Here is a 23235-nt window from a genome sequence, read left to right as displayed (position 1 = left end):
CGCAAAAAGATGGCCTCTCCAGCTCCCTTGGGCTGGACGGTCATTTAAGACCGCACCCCAGCCCATGAGGGAAGCGTCTGTCGTTAGCATCTGCGACGACAAGACGAACTTAGAGTGGGACCCAGAGTCAGAAACCGGGGTCTGAACCACATAGGAAGGGTACGAAGCACCTGGCGCGTAGCCCTTATTGGGGATTGGCCCTAGAGTAAAATCCCCTGGTTCTTAGCCACAACTGAAATGCTCTCATGTGCAGAAGGTCCAAAGGTGTCACCGTGGATACAGCTGCCATGAGAGCTAAGATCTCTGAAAGTGATGGTCACTTTCTGGTCTAGCTTGATTTCCTTGATGGTGTTGAGAATGGATTCGACACGAGCGGGAGACAGCTGTGCCCGCTTACGCTCAAATTCCATGTGACACCCAAAAATGTTGTCCTCTAAACAGGAAAGAGCATGCTTTCATGGCATTGGATCTCAATCCTAGGAAACAAAGATTAGCTAGAACGACATGCTGATGTCGAAGCGCTAGCTACTGAGACTGGGCCGGCCAGTCATGTAATTCAATACGGATGCTCTGGAGTCGTAAGAGCCAGAAATACATCCATGTATTTTGTGTATGTGCGGGTGAAAAAGCTAGACCAAATGGAAGGACCCGATACTGGTAAGCTTCGCCCCCGAAAGCGAACCTCAGGAACCTCCTGTGTTGTGGCAATATTTCCATTGATTTATTTTTAGATAGCGGTAAAGCCCGCAAAATCTAAAAAATTGGACGCAGCCCCCCGTTTCTCTTGCACTTTCCGGTTTCATGGAAGTGGAGACCACGCCATTGAAACGCGGAGGGTGATGTGAGAACTGAATCCTGTAGTTTCTCTGTACAGTGCTTAGTGCCCAAGGAGATATACTTGGCAGTAGCTTCCACGCTGCCAGTGTCTCAGAAAGGGGCAAAGCTCAGCGGCTTGGTTAAACGGGGGGGGGGGGGGAGATGTTAGATGTTCGGCATCCTGAAACACGGCAGGAAAAACCTGAAGAACTAACATTTTATTGGAGACTGGAGTTGCCCGAAACACCAGTGGTGGCGGAGCAAGAACACCAACCTCCTGGGGGTGCCAGGGAGAACACTTTATTCTTTAAAAGGAATTCTGCGTGCCTATCCCCATTGGGGGGCCACCCCCCACGGTCCTGGGCACATGAACCTCAGGGCTTTTTTGTGAAGACAATATAGTCTGACCTCTTTTGAGGCGGATCCCGGTCGAGACTGGGTGGCCGACAGTCCCGACTCTTGAGCAAGGCGGGGAAGGAATTTCCCGAAGGCTAGTTATACAAACTTCGCCTCATGAACCTAGTGGCGACAGAGTTAACGACATCGCCAAGTAGGCCGGGAGGCGAGATGGGGCATCGAGGAGGAATACACGATCCTTCTCCTTAATGCCCCTGAGATTCAACCACAAGTGCCTCTCCGCGGAGACCATAGCAGCCATAAAACGGCCGATAGCACGAGCCGTCTGCTTTGTTGCACGAAGAGACAAGTCTGTGGCCCGGCGTAAATCCAATACGCCTTACCTTGCAGAGCCCCGCCAGTACTCAAGTCTCTCAGCAGGTCAGCCTGGTAGGCGTGCAAAACCGCCATGGTGTGCAATGCGCCAACCTGACCTGCTGCCTGAAAAGCTTTTCCCTCCAGGGAAGATAAAAAGTCTACACAACTTGAAAGGAAATAATAGCTTTTCAGGAAGGATGATGTCCCAGAAGAGAGATAGCCTGGAAGCGTCTCTTCTATCTGGGTGTCATCATATAACTCCGCGTTTCTACCTCAATTATATTTAAATAAATAAATAAGTTGATGGCAGGAAAACACGGGATGAATACAGCTTACTCCATGAAAGGGTTAACTTATATGGAGATTGCTAAGAAAAGGGGAGAGAGCGTCGTTGAGGCTCCGCCCCCGGCCACCCGACAGAACCTGCCGTCTATGTTTTTTTTTTTTATTATTATTTTTAAGTGCTTAGAGCCTATTACCATCTCCGCGGAAGCAAGAGAGGATGTTTATCCTTGCCCATTCACAAGAAGCGCGGCGCGCGCTTGCGAGCGGACAGAGGGATTTCCCGATCCGATGAGAATGCGAAAGAAAGGAGTTTTAAATCCGTCTCTCACTGCTCTGCCGGATGCACGTGTTTAAGCCCCAGGAATGCGCGGCGGCTCGAAGATTCTTAAGGAATGCGAGGCGCGCGCGTAGCACTTAATCGAAGCAGTAAAGTGTAGAGATCGCCCTCCGATATGGATTATACACACGGAGGGACATCTCGTTTAAACTCTGCCATTATCGGTGAGTTAAACACTTATTTTTGCTGGTTAGACACAACACGCTCACAACTAGACAAGGTGAAGACAAGAATCTGAGGAATGTTTCCGGTTCACTCCTATTTATAACCTGCAGGTGCGTCCTATCAGATGACGTCACCTGACCGAGGTTATAAAAGCCAAAAATTTGGCGTGTTTGGTACACACATGCTTCACAACCGGCAACATGACAAGATGTTCCCATAGCGTTTTCACGCAGCATCGAGTGTAGCCTTTGAAAGGGAACAGGTGATGTCACTAATTACTTCAAGTCGATCTGGTTGAAGAGTCAATTGTGCTAATTACAATCAGCTGCTTTAGTTAATTGATGAAACAGATATGTGGCAGAACGTTTACTTTCTGAAGCCTGATTGTCCACATTCACTTTAGATCCAGCAGGTTTTGAAGAAGAAAAGACTTCATATTAAATACTGATAGGTGTACAACACTTAAGCAAAAAGTCATTAAACATTTAAGAATGTCATGAAAATATTGATTTTCACTTTTGTTTCAATACTTTTGGTCCCCACTGTATATAGTTATTATAAAGGTAGATATAACCTCCTCAGTGTACTGATGTTTAAACTGCAGATTTTTTTTTTTATTTCGTCTACCTATCTATATGTAATGTATTTTTTATATATTAAATATATACTTATCAATTCCATTTCTTTACTTAATTTTTTTCCCTTTTAACATTTACAGTATGAGTGTTTAGTGTGAGCTCTCGGAGTAAAAGCTGTTTAAGTTTCTTTCATGAATGTTGTTCTGCTTTATACATGCTCCAATGCTGCCCCCTTGTGGACGATCTAAGTGTAACGTTTAACGGCGGTTGGAATCCAGTAGGTTACATTACAGTCATCTGTAGGTCTCATTCTCCCTCAACTTCCCGGCCAAGCAAACACAAAATGAACAAACAGCAAACAAGGTCAAGATAAATTTTATAAAAAATGTTGTAAACTATGTTAATTCTTAAAATGTTGTAGGACTAACCTAAGAGGAAAGCACAGACATACACAACACATGAATACGGGCAATCTGGATTAGATAGTGTTACTGACGAAGCATCTCATCCAGTGTACTTTCTTGTGTAAGTAGTAGTTGTGGTGAGTAGTAGTCCTTGAGCCACTAGTGTGAAACACTGCAGTGATACAGAAAGCAAAGAATAAAACCCCATGGATTAGTAGGTAACGTAGCACCAGAGAAAGGTGCTACACCCCTGGAGCAGATAGGGTTAAGGGCCTCGCTCAAGGGCTCAGGAGGGGCAACTTGGCAGTGCTGGGGCTCGAACCCTCAATCTTTAAATCAGAAACCCAGTAACCTACAGAGAAGACAAACCTTGCACGTTCATGACATCACCTTAAGTGATAAGTAAGATAAGTATGATAGACTGCACACAACCTAGATCTTGATTGCATTCACACTTCAAACCTATAAAATCTTCAAATCATGCATGAAAGGAAGTGCAAAGCTTTTTAGTGTTTTGGTTGGAAGGCATGGTTGAACAATTTGTGCACACACAATGGTAGAACACAAACACGGTAGTAACATGCACACATAACCAAAATTTCTATGGCATGCACCATGATGAATTTAGACCAAAATAATTTATTATTTTCTAATGTGTATGTGATCATAAAAATTAAAAAAACTCAATTGTTTATAGGGAAGCCATTACTTCTTACACTGTCTGAAGTTTGAAGGTGATCATGGATTATAAAATATAAGAACCTACCACCATTCATTTCATAATCTGTGTAACAAGTAGACTGTATCACTATGACTTACACAATTATCTTTGATGACGTTTAGACAACAGCTAAAGCTAGAAAAATCTATGAAGATGCAAACACAAGAACTGAAACCCTGTTGTGAAACATCACAGTTATCATGAATGGAGCTTTTTTGGCTGTTCTAACAATGTTATAGTGAAGATGTTGTAGAGGAGAAGCACAGAGAGCTGGAGACTCTTCAGAGACACATTCAGAGCTCACAGAGACTCACAGACTGAGGGAAGAAGTTTACCAGGAAACAGTGATGAGTTTAATATATCAGAACCAGCAGCAGGTTTAGTTCACACTGCATGTAGGACTTTGGGCTTGATTTTGCTGTTGCTGGCAAAAATCCCACATCGTAACAGAACTCTTTTATTGTGACTTGAGGTCAGAGGTCTGATATTTCCTAACATGACATGTTCACCAGGGTATGATTTTGTGCCACGATAAACAAAGACAACTTCTGGCAGTGTGAGAAATGTTACTCACATCAAACTCACAGAACAGTTACACACACAGTAGTGGCAGTGGTGAGAAACTGTGGTAAGGAAACTGGTACTGTGTTACCACAACAACAACAAAAAGGCTTTGGTACAGATGGTTTCTCAGGTAAGTGATAGACTTAAGAATTATTTCTTATAATAGACTGAGAGAGAGATTTTTTTTTAGATTTTTAGAAATAAACTTTATTTAACAATATTCAACCAACGAAAGTCACTGTATCACATAGTGTACAAACAAGTTCAACATAATAACAAATCAAAAATTAGTTCACCTTCAAATACAGTACAGATAATATCATTGTAACACCACTTTAACATGAAAGACTCCATACCATTCATTAGTTTGTAATACTTGTACTTAACACCAACCCTGGCTTTTAAAGAAGTTTTAAAAAGAAGTGCAGCGTCCTGACTATGTCTGTCCTTTATTCTATTTCTCCTTGTGACATAAATCGCAAGTTTGTTTTCTGTCGGAGTATCAGTGTTGTTCTGAAAGATTGTGATTCTCCTTGGATTCATACGAATTACTTAAACTGAGAATTTTTATTTTATTAATTTAAATTGCTTCATTTAAAAGTAGACACTTTCTATGGACAACTTTCTATAGATATATTTCTCATGTCAGTGTGTGCAGTGTTCACTGAGTTTCAGTTCATTTTAGTTTCAGAAAGATATTGTCCGAGACTAAGACGACTTTATTTTACAAAAACACTTGCTTTATGATGTAATATTATGAGTGTGGATCAATAAAAGTAGACACTTAACAGATTTAAAATGATGTACCACACTTATGTGTATGATCAAAAATGATGAGCATTTTAAAAGTTCTGTTCACGGTTACCAGAAAAAATGCAAGTGGTACTGCTGCTGACTCCTAAGAGTAGGATTATTCCCTTGCTCCAGGTGATGACTGGCATTCTACAGGCACAGGTTTGAGTGATAATGTCACTGTCTTCATCTGCTGAACAAATCAATGGAACTTTTCTTGCTTTTTAAATGATCCATCAAAGAGAAATTAAATCATTGATTCAGGCAGTCCAATTTCAACAGTTTCTCCATCCGTCATTGTCTATAATATAAAAAGAGATAAAGAAATTACATTCAATTACCCATTAAACAGAAGCATGCACCAAACAATTGTTTTTGTAGCTTTTCTTTTAATGATCAGTTTCTCACTTTTAGTGTGACAGCGCCCTCCGGCTACAAGTATGAATGAGGCATACATTTACTTGCCATAATTTTGAACACTAATAAAATGTTGTCTCCATATTCTCAGGTGTCTTATTAGGATAAATACATTTCATTTAAAGTGAGAGAGACACTCTCCCACGTACAAACATCTTCTCTAATGTTTAAAACATGGTCACGCTTGTGATGTGTCCTTTTACTTAATCACTCGTTGGCCAAGCGAAGATTTTCTTAAAGTGACAACAACAACATCTGCACAAGCAAGCCAGTCTGCCTTATACCTAATTTCATTTAGTGTTTAAAGAAATAACTAATTATAATAACTCAAATGTCAACAAATGTTGTCATAATATGACATAAATTATATTGACATCTAGATGCTAGTTGACGCTAGTTGAGCATATACGTAGGCTTACTTAAAAAAAGATTCAAAGGGTACAAAAATGTCCCTTTCCACACTGAAGCTGACATATTGTTCATTTTGGGTACAAAATTGCATTATAAGGACAAATTGCAGACCTTTAAGGATACTAGTATATATTTTGTTCCCCAAGGAAGCCACCGCGGTACCTTTTTTCTGACAGTGCAGGATGGATTTGTCTTTATCTAATTCACACCTAGGCTTGAAAGTAGTTGAAATATTTTAAAAATATTAATGTTCTTCTTCAGTAAAAAAGGGTTTTTGGTGATGATGATAATGTTGTTGTTGCATTTGTCAGCCTTCTATTTTTCCAACATTGTATTTAATTCAGATTGAATCAATGTATTATGAGATAAACATGCTTAATCCTGCAGTCATTTCTTCCTTTTTTTTATGATAACGGAACACATGAATAATCCTTAATTAATAATCATAGTTGAACTTGTAAAGTTTTCTAATATTCTTAAAGGTTCTTAAGTTCAGATCTTCAGTGATGTCCAGTTATTAGGTGAAAGATTCCACGTTTGCTCGGGAAGTGAGGTCTGTGGTGGATGATAACAGGGCACACTAATAGAACAGACCAAATTATTCCTGATACACTGTTACACAGCATCAACATAACAGATTATTGCATATTTTGGACGCCTTCAGCAAAGATTAGAAAAATATTCTATTCTTTTTTTTCTAATTCAATCACAGTTAGAAAGTGATCCAAAACATTTGAGCAGTAGTGAGTGTGCACACACATTTGCATTTAATACAGAACAAAGTAGATGTGATAAGGAGGAGGAGGCTAGATATGGTACAGCTCCAAGAACTAGGGAGAGTCGTCTTTTAGAATGGAGAGTCACTGAACGTCCACAAGGGGGCAGCATTGGCAGAACAACATACAGGGAAGAAAATTTACAGAAACAGGTTTTCCTCCAAGAGCTCACACTAAACACTCACACTGAAAATGTTAAAGGGGGGAGGAGGGAGGTAAACAATTGAATTACTTAGTAGATATATAAACGAACACAAAGTACATTACATAAAGATAGACAAACATTATAAACTTCCAGTCTAAAACATTATAAACATTTATAATGACACACTGTTCATGTTTTGTGCACAGATACAGAGTCACTGGTACTCCTTAATCTTCAGTTTCTAAACATATTTGTTCATGTGTTTATGCTTCTTTGTACACATATAAAACCAGAGTCCAGTCTGTGCCAAATGTAGAGTTTAACATTAGAACTAAAGAGCTGCTTAAGAAATGAGCATTAGATGAATTAGGTTAATCCTATTATTATTATTATTATTATTATTATTATTAATGTATATTTCCCCCAGGATCTAAGCTAAATGCTGAGCAGAGGGGGCGGGGTTATCAGAGATGAAGGGGCGGGGCTTTCTCTCAGTAATGAGGTAAATAATGAAGATGAGCCGCTGTGAAATGTGGACAGACTTCAGCTAAAGCAGCAGATATGTTTATATGAGAAACAGAAAAGCACATTGCTGTTGAATTCTCTGTTCTGATTTTTCAGAAAATGTGTTTTTGTGACTGCAGCACTAATCATTGTTTACATGTTTACTGTAATGATCTCATTCTAATATGGTAACAATATAATTTATTATTTTCTAAAGTGTATGTGAGCATAAAAATTGAAAAGTGTTTACTTTATAATGAGGGAGACGTTATTTCTTACACTGTCATGAACACGCTGGTTTAAAGGTGATCATGGATTGTAAAATATCAGAACTCACTACCATTCACTTCATAATCTGTGTAACTAATAGACTGCATCACTATGACTCCTACTTACACACTTATCTTAGATGATGTTTAGATCACAGCTAAAGCTAGGAAAATCTATAAAAATCATGTTGTGAATCATCACAGTTATCATGAATGACACTCATTTGTCTGCTCCTATAATGTTGTGGTGTCATGGCAGAGAAACATTTTGCTCTCAAAAACAAAGATACAGGAAAATTTGAGCAGACAAACAGAGGAGAAGCACAGAGAGCTGGAGACAGACTGAGAGAAGAAGTTTACCACTGACCTCAGTACAGTTAGTTCACACTGCATGTAGGACTTTGGGCTTGATTTTGCTGTTGCTGGCAAAAATCCCACATCGTAACAAAACGCAACAAATTGCTCTTAATGTTTCTTTCTCATTATAGAAGTCATATTGGATCTTTATTTCTGTACATCAGTGGATGAGTAACAGCAGAACAGATCCATGCAGTAGGCGTGGTCACTGAAACACTCTTATTCCTGTACAGCTCATCCTCTCTCTCTTATTGCTGCTCCACACTGCAGCTCTCTATCAGGATCCATCACCTGCTCCAACACACCACACTGAGAGTTAATTACACACGTCATGTTCAGTTCAGGACCAGGAAACATCTGCAGTGTGTCTAATAAATTCAGTTATGATCAGGTAACACTGTAGCTCAGCCACATCAGTTCCAACCCTGCTGGTTCCAGTTGTTCATTTCCACTGGAACCTCAGACTGACCTGCAGCAGTGATACACACAGACACACTGGGGCTCTGGATGATGAGGAAGGACCATTCCTGCCCAAACACTCTCTACCATACAAACAGGCCACAAACAGACACTAGCATTGTACTAGCACACTAAGAAAAAATTACACACACACACACACACACACTGTAATACTGGAATCATTAATTCACACATTAATTCTAGATAAACAAAAAACAACACTGTACTGTGACACTCTAACACTGCAATACATCAGGACCAGCTAAATCGTAAACACAAACACATACAGTTCACACATGAACACAGCTTTAAGCATTTTTTATTAGCAATGTTTCCAATACACATATGCACATGGAATTAGATAAAATTACACAGCTAAAGAAATGCAAAATAATATTTTCATCCATAAAAAGGTAAAGTGCGATAAAGTGGAATGACACAGAGACAAATATAAGTATAGAAATATATGAGTAAGAAAAGGCAAATGAACCAGTTAATTAAAATCATCTGGTTTCTCTCAGGCGACACGTTAGCTTAGCACTGCCGCCGTGCACCTCCGGGGTCCGGGTTCGATTCCCGCCTTGTCTCTGTGTGCATTCCCAAAGACTGTCAATTAGTACCATGAGAAGAATAATAAAGGGCCCAAAACAATCACATGAAACGTAAACCTGATAGAAAAGATGTGCAGTCCACAGATTAGAACAGACTAGAACTGACTAAGATCAGGTTAACGTCTTTATTCAGGAAGAATTTAAAGCTGTTACTACAAACAAAGGCTTCTAAATATTAATTAGTGAGTTTAAAATACTTCCTTGTTATTCCATCTAATTGTACATTAATAAATCAATTTCTTTTATTAATTTTTTTATGTATTGGAATATTCTATTTTTCGCAGTGTAGTTAGCTTAGTTAATATCAGTGTCAGTGGGTTTTAATTAAATGGTGTTTAATAATAAAAAGTGATGTTGAATAATTGAATACTTGTTTCTCCCTACTGTAGACAGACAGACAGATATAAAGTCAAACTAACAACAGCACCTGAGTTAAACATGAATATAAACATGACACACTGTTCATGATTTCTACACAGGTACAGTGTCAATTGCATTACTTTGGTAGTAATAGTGACAACAGGACATAGTGTAAGATAATTATTAACTCTGTAGGTGAACTATGAACAAGGACAGGGTGTGAGGGAGGGAAAGATCTCTCAGTGACTGTAATGATAGTGAAAGTTCCTGACTTTGACCAACAGGTGTGACGGAGCCATTAGACTTGATAGAAATATTTTAGTTTGTTTGTGAAAAGCTAAAAAATGGTTTAATGCTTACTGTAATGAGGTAAATAATCAACAAGTGGAGCAGGGAAATGTGGACAGACTTCAGCTAAAGCAGCAGATATGTTTATATGAGGAACAGAAAAGGTAAGAGAAGTTAGCATCATGCTAAAGTACATGTTAGTCACCAACGACTCAATAACCTGTTAAACTAATCCTCCAAATACACCGTGGAATTGTGCTTTCTAACAGTGTGTTTGTGTGAGTTAAGTTGTTTAAAAGGATGACTCTCTCTTTCTGTGTGTGTTTAGGATTTTATTAGTTTGAACCGACAGAAAGAGATAAAGATGGCGACTGCAAACAGTAAGTTACATTTACAGAGAGGTACAGTATGTATCTGTTTTATTTATAGCAGTTTTAACTAACTGTGTGTGTGTGTGTGTGTGTGTGTGTGTGTGTGTGTGTGTGTGTGTTTCCTACACAGATGAGTTTAAACTCATTCGGCCCAGTGGTACAGAGGAGTACTCTGCTGTGACTCTCTCGTGTCGTCTGTCTCCTGAAATCAGTGCTGTTAACATGGAGATCCGGTGGTTTAAGGAGACAGACTGTGTTTGTGTCTATAAGAACAGACAGGTGACAGAGGGGAGACGTTACGAGGGCAGAGTGAGTCTGTTCACTCAGGAGCTGGAGAGAGGAAACGTCTCCTTACAGCTGAGAGACTGTACAGAGTCAGATGATGGACATTACCTGTGTCAGGTCACTGATGGAGACAGAACAGAGGAGATTACAGTAGAGATGTGGGGTAAGTGTTTCTGTATAAACTCTACATCATCATCTGTGCTTCTCATCTCAGTACATGAAACACACACTCAGTATTCAGTAGGAGGTTCAGTATACAGGGTGCTAATGTGGAGTGGAGTTTATTTTAGTCCAATAAACAGTGAGTGTGTTTTTCACTCTGATACACACCTGCACAAGGGCCTAAAAGCAGCAGCTTGTACAAATACTAAGTAAATAGTGATTTATTTGATAATTTTTTTTTATCAATCAGAAATTTTCTTAATATCAGTTTATTAAGTGAGCAATGGAGCGACAAAAGCAAAATATTTATTTTAGCAAAATAACAGTTAGCTTAAAGGTAAATAAAAGAAGTACAAAAATAAAAGGGGTGAAATAAAAATAAAACTATGGATTTAAATCACACCAGAACTATTGTGTGAACTGGAGACATGGACATTTATGGAAAACAACAGAACTTCTCTGTATATTCCTTTATACAGATAGAAATGTAATTATAATATTGTGATGCTCAGCGTTTTTACTTCACATGGTGTTTTTAATGCAGAAACGTGTTTTGATCAGAAACATGTTTAACTAGAATAAGAAATACACTCTATGAATATTTAATAGTTAACATGAAAACATTTTTTATCTGCTGTTATGCATGTTACATCACAGACATTACAACTGTAGTTGAGTGAAGATTGTTTAGCATCTATTGTGACTGTAAATGTAAACTGACAGTTCAAACTGTAACTGTAAAGTTATTTTCTTTGTATTTCATCTAACATCAAATTTTTCTCTGTTGTTTCAAATGGCAGTTTTTGTTGGGGTAAGTAAACAACTGAACTAACACTAATGAGAAAGACTGATATTTTGTTAACATATCACAATTTATTACATTTTGATTCAGGAATCAAATAAAAACACAGATGGCTGCCTTCCATCAGTCAGCTTCTTTCCCACAATGCACCTGTGTGTAACCCCACTGCACTGCAATAATGTAGACAGAGATGTTTACCATGTCGAGTAAAAGACACAACAATCATGTAACATATAACACACACCACTGCCAGACTCTATCAGAATCTCATACAGAATCATATAAGAATAAAAATATAACATTTCTCAGGATTCCTCTGGATGGAACAGTTGATTCAAATTCAAGTTTTATTTGTCACATACACAGTCATACACAGTACGATATGCAGTGAAATGCTTGGACAACTGCTCGTGACCTTAAAATAAAAGACTATAAATAAAAAACGAATATGAAAAATAAAATAACAAGTAAATGTAACTAGGAAAAATAAAATAAAAATATAAAATTAAAGTTAAAATGAAATAACTGTACAACAAAAATACACAATATAGAAAATATAAGAAGAAATATAGAACAAAAAGAAAACAGCTGTACAAAGTAGGTATGGATTTATGTCATTTTTGTGAAATGAAGTTAGAATAAATGGTAAAAAGGAATTGGTCATGTCCAGGGTTGTGCAATCCACATATTTAAAGTGTCTTGTGCAGTGCAAATATGCTTAAAGTGATTTATTTAAAGTCGCTTGTGATTGAGTGATTTAACTAATGACCACGAAGTGTAGTTGTGCAGTAGCCACTAGTGTAAACAAATGTCCAGAATGTCCAGAGTGAGTGTAAAAAAACACATGTGTGGATCGGTACTGTGTGGTGTACTGATAAAGAGACCGTATCGCCTGCGGGAAGAAGCTCCTCCTCAGTCTCTCTGTGTTGGCCTTCAGGGAGCGGAATCACTTCCCTGACTTCAACAAAGAGAACAGTCCATTGTTGAGATGGCTGAGGTCCTTCACGATCTTCCTGGCCTTGGTCCAGCTGTAGAACGAGTGCAGGTCAGGGAGCTTGGTGCGGATGATGCGCTCTGCTGATTGCACCACTCTCTGTAGAGCTCGTCTGTCCTGCATGGTGCTGTTCCCGAACCAGGTTAAGATGTTTCCTGTCAGGATGCCCTTTATATGGTGCAGGAGTAAAAGTTCCTGAGCACCTTGGAGGGCAGTCTGAAGTCTCTCAAGCGTCTGAGGTGGTATAGATGCTGCCGGGCCTTTTTCACCATGGTGTTGATGTGACAGGACCATGACAGGTCCTGCGTGATGTGAACATCGAGGTATTTGAAGCTGTCCACTCTCTTCACTGGGCTGTCATTGATGACGGGGGTTTGGTAGGTCCTCTCCTGCTTAGTGCTGAAGTCCACTATCAACTCCTTTGTCTTACTGACGTTTAGAAGGAGGTTGTTCCTCTGGCACCAGTTCTCCAGATTCCTAATCTCCTTCAGGTAGGCCGTCTCGTTGTTATCAGAGATCAGGCCCACCACGACGTTGTCATCAGCAAACTTTATGATGGTGGTGGAGCTGGTAGTGGCCACACAGTCATATGTGTACAAAGAGTACAGCAGGGGCTCAGAACACAACCCTGGGGGCCTCCAGTGCTGAGAGTGATAGAGGCTGAGACATGTCCGCCCATCCTTACTGCCTGTGGTCTGCCAGTCAGAAAATGAGAGATCCACTGACACAGAGATGAGCTGAGTTCCAGGTGCTCCAGCTTGGTGGTGAGTGTGGAGGGAATTATGGTATTAAATGCAAAACTGTAGTCGATGAAGAGCATTTTCACATAATTCCCCCTTCTAGCGTCCAAGTGTAAGTAATGTAAAGTAAAGGCAAGAGTAAATGATGTGTGGAGGAGATGAGAGATGGCATCATCAGTAGAACGATTTGGAAGGTAAGCAAACTGTAGTGGGTCCAGTGTGTCTGGTAATGAAAAAATGATGAAGACCTTGACCAGGCGTTTAAAGCACTTCATCACTACTGAGGTGAGGGCTACAGGGCGATAGTCATTGAGAGATTCAGGATGATCACAAGATATTTCTGTTCCTTAAGGGGAACTAGCGGTATATTAGCACAATGCTACATTATACAGATTTACTGTGTGTGATGACTGATTGTTGTCTAGTTTTCCTCTTTTTTATTAAGACACACATCAGCTATATTTTAACCAGAGTAACAGTTACTTTCACATTTTCACATGGAACAATTGACATTTGTAATCATGCAGTAAATCTTCACTCTCTATTATTTACTTTTACAGGGGGCAGAAGAAGGTGAGTATAAACTCCTTTTCTCTGATAGTGATGTGTTGATGCTGCATGAATAATATATTTATTGTGCAGATGAAATAGATTGGACTGTGCTGTGTGTTCAGAGTGCAATAGCACATAGATATATGAGCATCATGAGCATAGTGTAGTGAACACAACAGACTGTGATCGCTGGCAGAACATTCATCATGCTGTTGTTTAGTTTGTCATTAGTGTTCTACACACACACACACACACACACACACACACACACACACACACACACCTGACCTACACACTGATACTGAGAGATACAAAGCTGAAGGTTTTTATTGGATTGTAATTTCATAGTAATATGTAACTCCTTTTTGAAGTTACTGAGACTGACTAATATTACAAAAAGTCACACACACTAATATTTCATTTGATCACATGCTTTCCTTATGGTGTGTAATGTGGTGGATAATTCCTGTGTATAAATGCTTCCTCATGCTCACAGAGCCCAGCGTATGTCCAGGACATCTGGGAAGAATAATGATGTATTGATGTAATAACCTGGTCATTCAGTACATTTAATTAGATTATTTTTGTTCTGATTAGCCTCATTAACAAGTGGTTTTCTGACAGTCATTTTAGTGAGGATGATTTTTTTTAATGATTTAACTTCTCCAAGTGTTTTATATCTGATCACGTTCGTTTATGATTTTTTTCAGATCAATTTTTTCATAAAGTTTACTGTTTTTTTCTTTTTTGTCCAGGTAGTGTACTGTATATAACTTTGTGAGAGAAGTGAGTTAGAGAGTCCACGCTAGATAATAGTGCATGAAAGAGATTATAACAGAATGTGAGTGAGTGATTCAGTAAATTTGTTTCTTACAGAGTTAATATGATAAAGCTAAAGCCATTTCTTTTCCAAAATCAGCAGAGGAACAGAAGAGAGACAAACTAATGCAGGATAAAACGTATTTACTGAGAACAGCCACAGAATGTTTATATCTAATACTATTCCATATAATACAGAGACATTTACAAAAATTACCAAAGCATTTTTAGGAATCTAATCAAACTTTCTTTGTCTTTTTGTCAGATCCTCAAGAAAAAGACGTCTGGGTTATTCAGGTGAGTAAACTGTACTAAACTATTAATGTTCATAAATCTCTTACTGATACTAGCAGCTTAAAAACATCTTAAATTGTTATAATAAGTCTATTACCCAGTGATGGGTTACTATGGTTACAGCTCACAGTGATGGTCAGAAAAACTATCACACGACTGACACATTGAATAGAAACATGGACATTGAGCTGTTTGTTAATGACATTTAACAGGCAGGATGCAAGTACAGATTAATATGTTAAATAAAAAAAGTTTTTCCTTTATACATTAAACACATGTAAACTACGACAGTGTGTCGACTACAAACTAAAGGCTAATGCTAATGATCATGCTAATGCTAAAGCTAATACAAGCAAACAAAACAAAATACATTAGGTTCTAAACAGAAGACTTTGAAACACGACTTTAAATAGACAAACTAATTAAACTAAACAAGGTGCAGGTGATCACAATTAACATCATGTGACTGACATGTGAGGTGCAATGCATACTGGGAACTGAAGTCTGGAACAAACATGAACATGAAAGTCCTACAGAACACACACAACAGAAATACACAGGGAAAACATGACAGTTAACAATTTACTGTGATTACTGATGTCATAATTATTAATATGATTGTAAACAATTTGTTTAAACATAAAATGAATCATGGAGCAAAAAAAAACTAAGTTATAGTAAGTATGGAGTCAGGTATAAAACCTTCACACTGATTTATTCTCTTTCACAGAGTAACAAAAAATGGACAGAAGATGAGAGAATGAAAATGAAGATCTCGGCTCTACAGACTGGTGAGTGTGGAAGGAGCTACAAAAGTAAACACACCTGATCATGTGAACAGTAAAAGGTTCAATAGTGAAATCTCCAGTAAGCATCTGAAACTCACAACTTTTTTCCACACTCTCTATTATTATATTCTCTATTATAAACATTATTTAAATATTATAGAGAAAGCACACAGAAAGTGTTTATGGAGGAGTAAAAACTTGGTAATATTCACTATGCACACTTAACTTTTAATATCTGTAACTATGAATTAATCTAAGTCACACGTTTTAAACTCAAGGCGCTGGGTCCAAACACACCTTAAATGGGATTCAGTGATTGATGCCAAATCCTGAAACACATCTGAAACACATCACCCAGTGTACAGAGCAATAAATACAGTCTGCTGGGGAAAAGTAAAGATGAGAGAGAGACAGGAGACTAAGTACATGTCAGTTCCTAACAGAGACAGTCCTGTGTGAGTTCTCCATGAATCTCCTAATGTTAGATATTTTTGATGTTGCGGAAAAATCCAAAAAAAATCTAAAAAAACAAAAAACAAAAACAGCATCAGTATAACTAAAGTTATCAGTTGATATTTTAAACAGTTGTTTACTTTGTTCTTCTTTTTTTAAGACTCGATCCTACACTTAATACCTAGTTTTATAGATGTTAATTAACAGAAAAATATATTTAAAAATAAATAGTTGTATTTTATGGGCTGTTAAATAATGTTAAATAATGCTTACATGTACTGGGTGTGATTTGAGTTTGACATCCTGCTCTAAAGCTGGCGTTCTCACCCAGTGGGGCGTGGCTGTTGTACTGTTACATTAGAATATCAGAGTGACGATGGACACATCATCAGATAGAGACAAATGTTTTGCCACTAGCCAGCTAATGTTTGGACACAGTTACAAAAAAAAGGAACTTTTTGAAATAAAATTATGATGTGGGAGATAAACCTGTGCTAGTGAATGCTCCAAGACATGTGCTGTAATGTATTCAGTGACGTTAAATACATTAATTGTGTATTTATAGTGGCAGGCAGTGTGTTGAATGTTCTGAAATCATGTCAAATGAAGCTAAAAAACCATCAAAGCTCAGAGACACTTAAACACAAAGCACCCAAGATGTGTTGGGAAGCCAAAAGAATATTTTCTAATGAAAACGGTCGTGTTTCTGGCACAACAGAAGGTCATCACAATATTAACAGTGCAGTCAGAAGCGTTGTTGAAAGATAGTTATTTGGTTTCTGCTCATATAGATGGAGCTTGTTTTGTATAACGGTTAAGATTTGTGCAGGGAGTTAATGGGGAACCCACTGCAAACACAATTCAGTCCATACCACTGTCTACTGACACCATGAGCAGAAGAATTGTTCTCATGAGTGATGACATTGAATGTCAACTTGTGGAAAGAATAAAGACACACCTATAATTTGCCATACAGGGGGACAAGTTCACTAACGTTAGCAACGCTGCTTTATTGTTAGTTTTTGTTAGATTCCACATGGACAGTAATTTGTATAAAGATTTGTTTTTTTGCAAAGAGCTTTACACAAGAACAGTGGCTTACAGATAATGTTATGAGTTACGTTGATGATTTCTTTACTTAAAAAAGGCTTGATTGGAAATACTGTACTGGTGTTTGCACAGACAATAAGCTAAGTTGATGACAGGGATACATCGTGGCTTTGTAAAACAGATCCAAGATAGAACCCCTGACACCAAGTGGACACACTGTCTCTTACTGTACATAGGGAAAGTCTAGACATAAAGCAGATGTCACCAGAACTGCATGAAGTCATGAACGTGTCTTTGGAAATGGTGAACTATATCTATAAAAATGCACTGAACTCAAGGTGTTGTGCAGCTCTGTGTGAAAGACTAGATGCAGATCATCTGCAGTTCTTGTACCACTGAAATATAATGGCTTTCAAGAGGACGTGAGCTTAATCACCTTTTAGAACTAAGAGAAGTTATTCTTTGCAACAGAAGAGTCAAGGAGGGATGATTTGTAGTTTTACTTTTCAATGGACAGACAACAAAGAATTGTTTGGTTTTTGGACCCTTTATCTGTGGATTCTGCTTCAGAAGACATGATTCTGTCCACTGTGTTGGAAGATGAACTGATGGATGAATCAGCAGACAGCAGGCTGAAGCTTCAGTTCTAACAAGTTGACATTGATTTATTCTGAATACAACCTGACAGTCAGTGTCCATCCAAGTCAAAATGGACAATCACATTTCTGTTCCCTTTTACAACCACCTGTTTATATCAGTCAGAGTTTCCACTGTGACTGTCAGGAAATCAAAAGCACAAAACAAACTTAATACAACATTGAGTGCTACTCTGCATGTCAGCCTCTCACCCGTCCCACCTAGGCTTGATCTCCTTATTTCCAAGAAAGTCCAGGTGTCTCACTAGTGGGAAATGGAATATTTATTTTAATCGTTACAGCTGACGGTGGCAAAACACATTACAGTCTAATTTATTTACTTTTTTTCATGTTATGCTTTTTCTCTATTGTGGGCCTTAAATTTCAAAAGGTTGAGAACCCCTGCTCTAAAGCATGTATTATACAGACATTAAAATTAAAGCCTTAAATATTTAGCCAGTTTTAAACTGACCTACATTTAGGTATATAAAATGTGATGATATTATAATAAGTAAGAGTGTGAAGTACCTCCCTGGTTTTACTTTAACAAAATCAATCAGTCAATGTTTCTAATTAATTAAATTTCTCACTTTAGTTTTTCTAATAAATAATTACAAATTGTAATTTTGGCTTTAGTCATAACAAGCTGTACTTCTGTAACTGATGACTGATTATGATCACATTAATCATTCAGTTCACTCTCCTGCTTAATATTTTAAAGACCCGAAGGAAGCATTAAAATCACTGGAACATAAAGACCAACAGCTGGAGGATTATAAAAGACAAATAGAGAATAAAGATACAGAACTGAGAAACAGAGAGAAAATCATCGAGGAGAAAGACGCACAACTCAAAGATACAAATACAACACTAGAGAAGACGAGTAAAGAGCTAGAGGAGAGAGACAGAGCTCTACATGAGAGAGATCAACAACTGAAACTGAAAGACACACAGATACAGGAGACACAAATACAAGTGGAGGAAAAGGACAACAGACTTGTGGAGAAGGAGAAAGAATTAAATGAGAAAAACGAAGAGCTGAAGATTCTAAAAGAACGTTTAGAGACTAATGAGAAGACTCTTTCTGAGAGAGACGAAGTGTTAATGGAAACTAATAATAAACTTCAACATGCTACTGAACAAGTTAAAGAGAAAATCTCACAACTGGAGAATATGAACAAACTGCTGAGTGAGAAAGAAACACAGCTAAAGAACACAGATAAAGAGCTGGAAACCAGTAAAAACAAACTGGAGACACTGGGACAGGAGTTGCAGGATGAGAAGAGACAACTAGAGGAGATGATGATCGTACTGGAGCAACAGAAAACTGAGTTAACAGAAAAAAACAAACAGCTTAGAGAGAGAGAGAGACTTCTAACTGAGAGAGAGAGACAGCTAATGGAGAGAGACAAACAGCTTCAGGAGAAAGACAAATGCCTAACAGAAAATCAACAAATGCTTCAGATGAAGGACAAGACACTGGAAGAGAAGGACACACTGCTCAGAGAGGTAAGAGAAAAATTAGATAGAACAAATCACATGTTAAAAGAAAATCAGTCTCAGTTGAAAGAGAAAGAAAGACAACTGGAGAGTGTAATGAAAGAGCTGGACACCAGTAAAACCAAACTGAAGGAGGGAGACAAAAAGCTGCAGGAGAAAGAGAAACTTTTAAATGAGAGAACTGATGCACTTAACATGAAGAATAAAACACTGGAAGAGAAGGACACACTGCTCAGAGAGGTGAAAGATGAACTGGGTAAAACAAAGAGGACATTAGAGGAGAATCAGACACAGCTGAAAGACAAAAAGAGACAACTGGAGAGTGTAAAGAATGAACTGGAATCCAGTAAAAACAAACTAACTGAACGAGACAAACAGCTTCAGGAGAAAGAGAGACTTCTAGAGGAGAAAACAAAGCAGCTGCAGGAACAGACAGATCCAGAATCATCAGCCCCCATCAGGAGAAGAAACAGCAAGGGAGGGTTACATCCAAATAGTGAGTAATTTGTTACTTGTATTAATTAAAATAAGTTTTTTTTATGAGTACAACTATTAAATCTTCACCTAATGAATTATATATAAGAACCTGAAATATACTGTAATGATACTTAATGATGCAACTCTTCAGCTACTGTAAGGAAGTGTAATTTAAACAGTGAAAGTGATTAATTATAGAAGAATTTCTCTCTCATTCTGACTGGTTCTGATGTTTCATAGTGAGTGGAGAGACTCAGGACTCAGCAGCACCAATCAGGAGAAGAAACAGTACGGATGGACATCGTCCTACATGTAAGTGATTAATGTTAGTTGTTCAGTGTGTAACTCAACACTAGTTTAGGAGTAGATGTCTATAAAGAGACAGAATAAGCAGATTTAGACACTTAATTAGATTACAGTGAAAAGATCAATATTGTAACTCTGGCATAAAACAGTCTCAGTAACAAATAATGAGAAATAGAAGCACATGTTAGCCTTCACCTGCCATGATTGGTCTCTGTCATGTGATAGGGCAAAGATCACTCATGGGTGGGGCTTCCAATAACACAAAGGTTTAATTCTAGCTCAACACATGTTATTGCTGTTTAAAAAAACTATTTGTGTTGTGGAATTTAAATTTGTTTCACATAAAGGCTTAGGCTTACCTGATTTAATCATTATTGTCCTACAGTCCACCACAAGAGAACAACATAATCACCACAATGCAGTAAGTAAATGATTCTGTATTAAATTATTTATTCTTAAATTTCAGTGGGTGGAGAGTCGTCTAGTCCACATTCTCCAGTGTCGGTTCCTGTAGCAGAACTGAGGCTGGTGCTGCTGGGGAGGACGGGGTCTGGGAAGAGTGCAGCAGGAAACACCATCCTGAGCAGAGAGGAGAGGAACCAGGCTGCTACATCTACAGCTACATCTACATCCACCCAGCAGAGTGAGAGCACACAGGGGGAGGTGGCTGGGAGGAAGGTGACTGTGGTGGACACTCCTGACTGGTTCTCTCCTGGACTCCCTCTAGAGAAGCTGAGACATGACGTGGGACTCTGTGTCCATTTGTCTGCTCCAGGACCCCACGCCTTCCTCCTGGTCATACCTGTAAAGCAGTCTACAGGGGAGGAGAGAGGGATGCTGGAGAAAATGGAAGATATTTTTGGAGAGAGATGTTGGAGAAACACCATGATCATATTCAATGTCACTGATGAACTTCAGAAGAAGAACATTGAGGAGTTTATTCAATCAGGAGACCAGGAGGTCCAGAGACTGGTGGAGAAATGTGGGAACAGGTTTCACTGTCTCAACATTAAGCAGAGTGGCGATGGTTCTCAGGTCTCAGAGCTGCTGGAGAAGATAGAGAAAATGGTGGAAGGAAGCAGAGAGAAATTCTACAGCAGTGAGATCTACCTGGAGACAGAAGCTCAGATTAGAGTGTTGGAGACTAAGATCCTGAGGGAAAGAGAAGAGAAAAGAATGAGGGAGGAAATTGAAGTGAAGGAAAAAATAGATAAGGAGGTGCAGGACTCTCTGAGAAAAATGGAAGGAATAATCCAGGAGCATGAAGGAGACATCAGACAACTGAATGACCGAACAACTGAACTGGAGAGAAAGATGAAAGAAGAGAGAGATGAAGAGAAAAAGAAAGAACTTAAGAGGGAGCTGAAACAAGAGGTAGACCGAAGGGCAGAAATGGAAGAAAAGGTGAAGAAACTTAAAGAAAAGAGAGAGAGGGAGAGGAGAGAGATGGAGGAGAGGCACCAACAGGAGATGGAGGAGATCAGGGAGGTGTATGAGGGAGAGGTCAGGATGGACCTCATAAAGATCATCCTGCCTGAACTCCAGAGAAACATTTTGGCCTCTAAAACAAAGATGCAAGAAGAGTTCAACAGACAGATGGAGGAGAAGAACAGAGAGCTGGAGACTCTTGAACAGAAACTTTCAGATCTCACAGAGACTCAGAGTCTACGTAAAGAAGTTTATGGGAAAGCTGTGAGCAGCTCAGAGTCAGAGAGCGCAGCTGTAACAGGAGAAGTGTCGAAGGGAATCTTTCAGACATTGACTGACTATTTTGTCACTGGATAACAGAGGTTATAAAGCCACAGACACTTAAACAGTCTGAAATAAAGACAGGACTAAACTGGGACAAAAAATAAATAAATCATCCCTGGCCTTTTTGCTCCAGGCAGCTCTACAACACTACAATGGAAGTATTGGTCTAGATGGAGACCACCCATGTACAGTACATGTCAGAAAATTTGGATAATAAGAAGGAATCTAATAAGAAGATCCCTGTGCCCTGAGAACAGACCCCTCACTGTGCTTCCTGATGTCTTATGTGGTAACACCTTCTATATCCTGTACCCAGACGAATATACATCCACATGGCTCTTGTCTGCTAGAACCCTTTTGTTTAATCAGGAGAATGTAAATGTATTTCCTCTCTCTCATAAGAAATAATATTATGCCTCAATGTGTTCTATGCTTTTTATACATTAGAATTTTGACAAAATAATATGTGAATATAGAAGCCCATTATATCTATTTATATTTACAGTTCATGTTGTCGTACATCCTCAAAACACTAGTTGCTTCTATAATTAGTATTATAACATCTAGGAGCACAATCACCAGACTGTTAGGTCATGGGCGGTTATACAACCATTTCACTGCATATCATACTGTGTATGACTGTTTATGAATGTATGTGACAAATAGAATTTGTACTGAATTTGAATTTAAAAAAAGAATAAAGTGTCAGAGAACCTACTGATTCTTACTGTAAGTGCAGATGTGTTGATGGTTTTACAGATGTTTTCTGTCCATTATTTGTTTGTTTGCTTGTTTTGTGTTGGAATGGTTTCATTAAAAACTTAAAAATATATTGTGGTGGGATGCTCTGAGCAAATCCATATTTGAAATAACTTGAGAGTCTTTTTTCATTTCTGATCAACACTGCCATGTTGTAGCCATATATTGCTTTCATGTGCTGTGATCTCAATAACAATAGATATTTTGTTTATATTTTGTACAATTTCTTAATGAATCATCCTTCATTTTTGCATGATTGTTGTTTTCAAAACAGTTTTTATCTCTTATAATTAAGTGGTGCTTTTATTGTCCAAATCTAGCTTATGTTCATTTAAGATTCTTAATTCATGTCACAATTTAGTTTTAGCAGTTTGTGGAAAAACGCCTTTCCTCAGTATGCGCACTATCAGTAGTGTTACATCCAAGTACAGATTAATCATGTAACAATCAAACACAATAATGTATCTGATAAGGGAACTCACAGGCCACATGGCAGGAATGAGCCTGAAACCAGAGACAAAGC

General features: G+C 38.4%; 1 protein-coding gene across 1 annotated transcript in view; it reads left to right on the top strand.

Annotated features, from left to right (window-relative positions):
• Positions 1-21986, top strand: part of LOC128512617 (trichohyalin-like) — a 179794-nt gene extending 157808 nt beyond the window's left edge. Inside the window, exons 3-6 of the mRNA XM_053485970.1 lie at positions 18640-19604; positions 19686-19914; positions 20136-20207; positions 20668-21986. Coding sequence (XP_053341945.1) covers positions 18640-19604; positions 19686-19914; positions 20136-20207; positions 20668-21986 — 2585 coding nt within the window. The remainder of the gene's footprint in view (positions 1-18639; positions 19605-19685; positions 19915-20135; positions 20208-20667) is intronic.
• Positions 21987-23235: the final 1249 nt, after the last annotated feature.

This window comes from Clarias gariepinus, chromosome 24, assembly GCF_024256425.1.
Source record: "Clarias gariepinus isolate MV-2021 ecotype Netherlands chromosome 24, CGAR_prim_01v2, whole genome shotgun sequence".
NCBI lineage: Eukaryota > Metazoa > Chordata > Actinopteri > Siluriformes > Clariidae > Clarias > Clarias gariepinus.
Note: the sequence above shows the minus strand (reverse complement) of the source record. Positions and strands in the feature narration are given on the sequence as shown.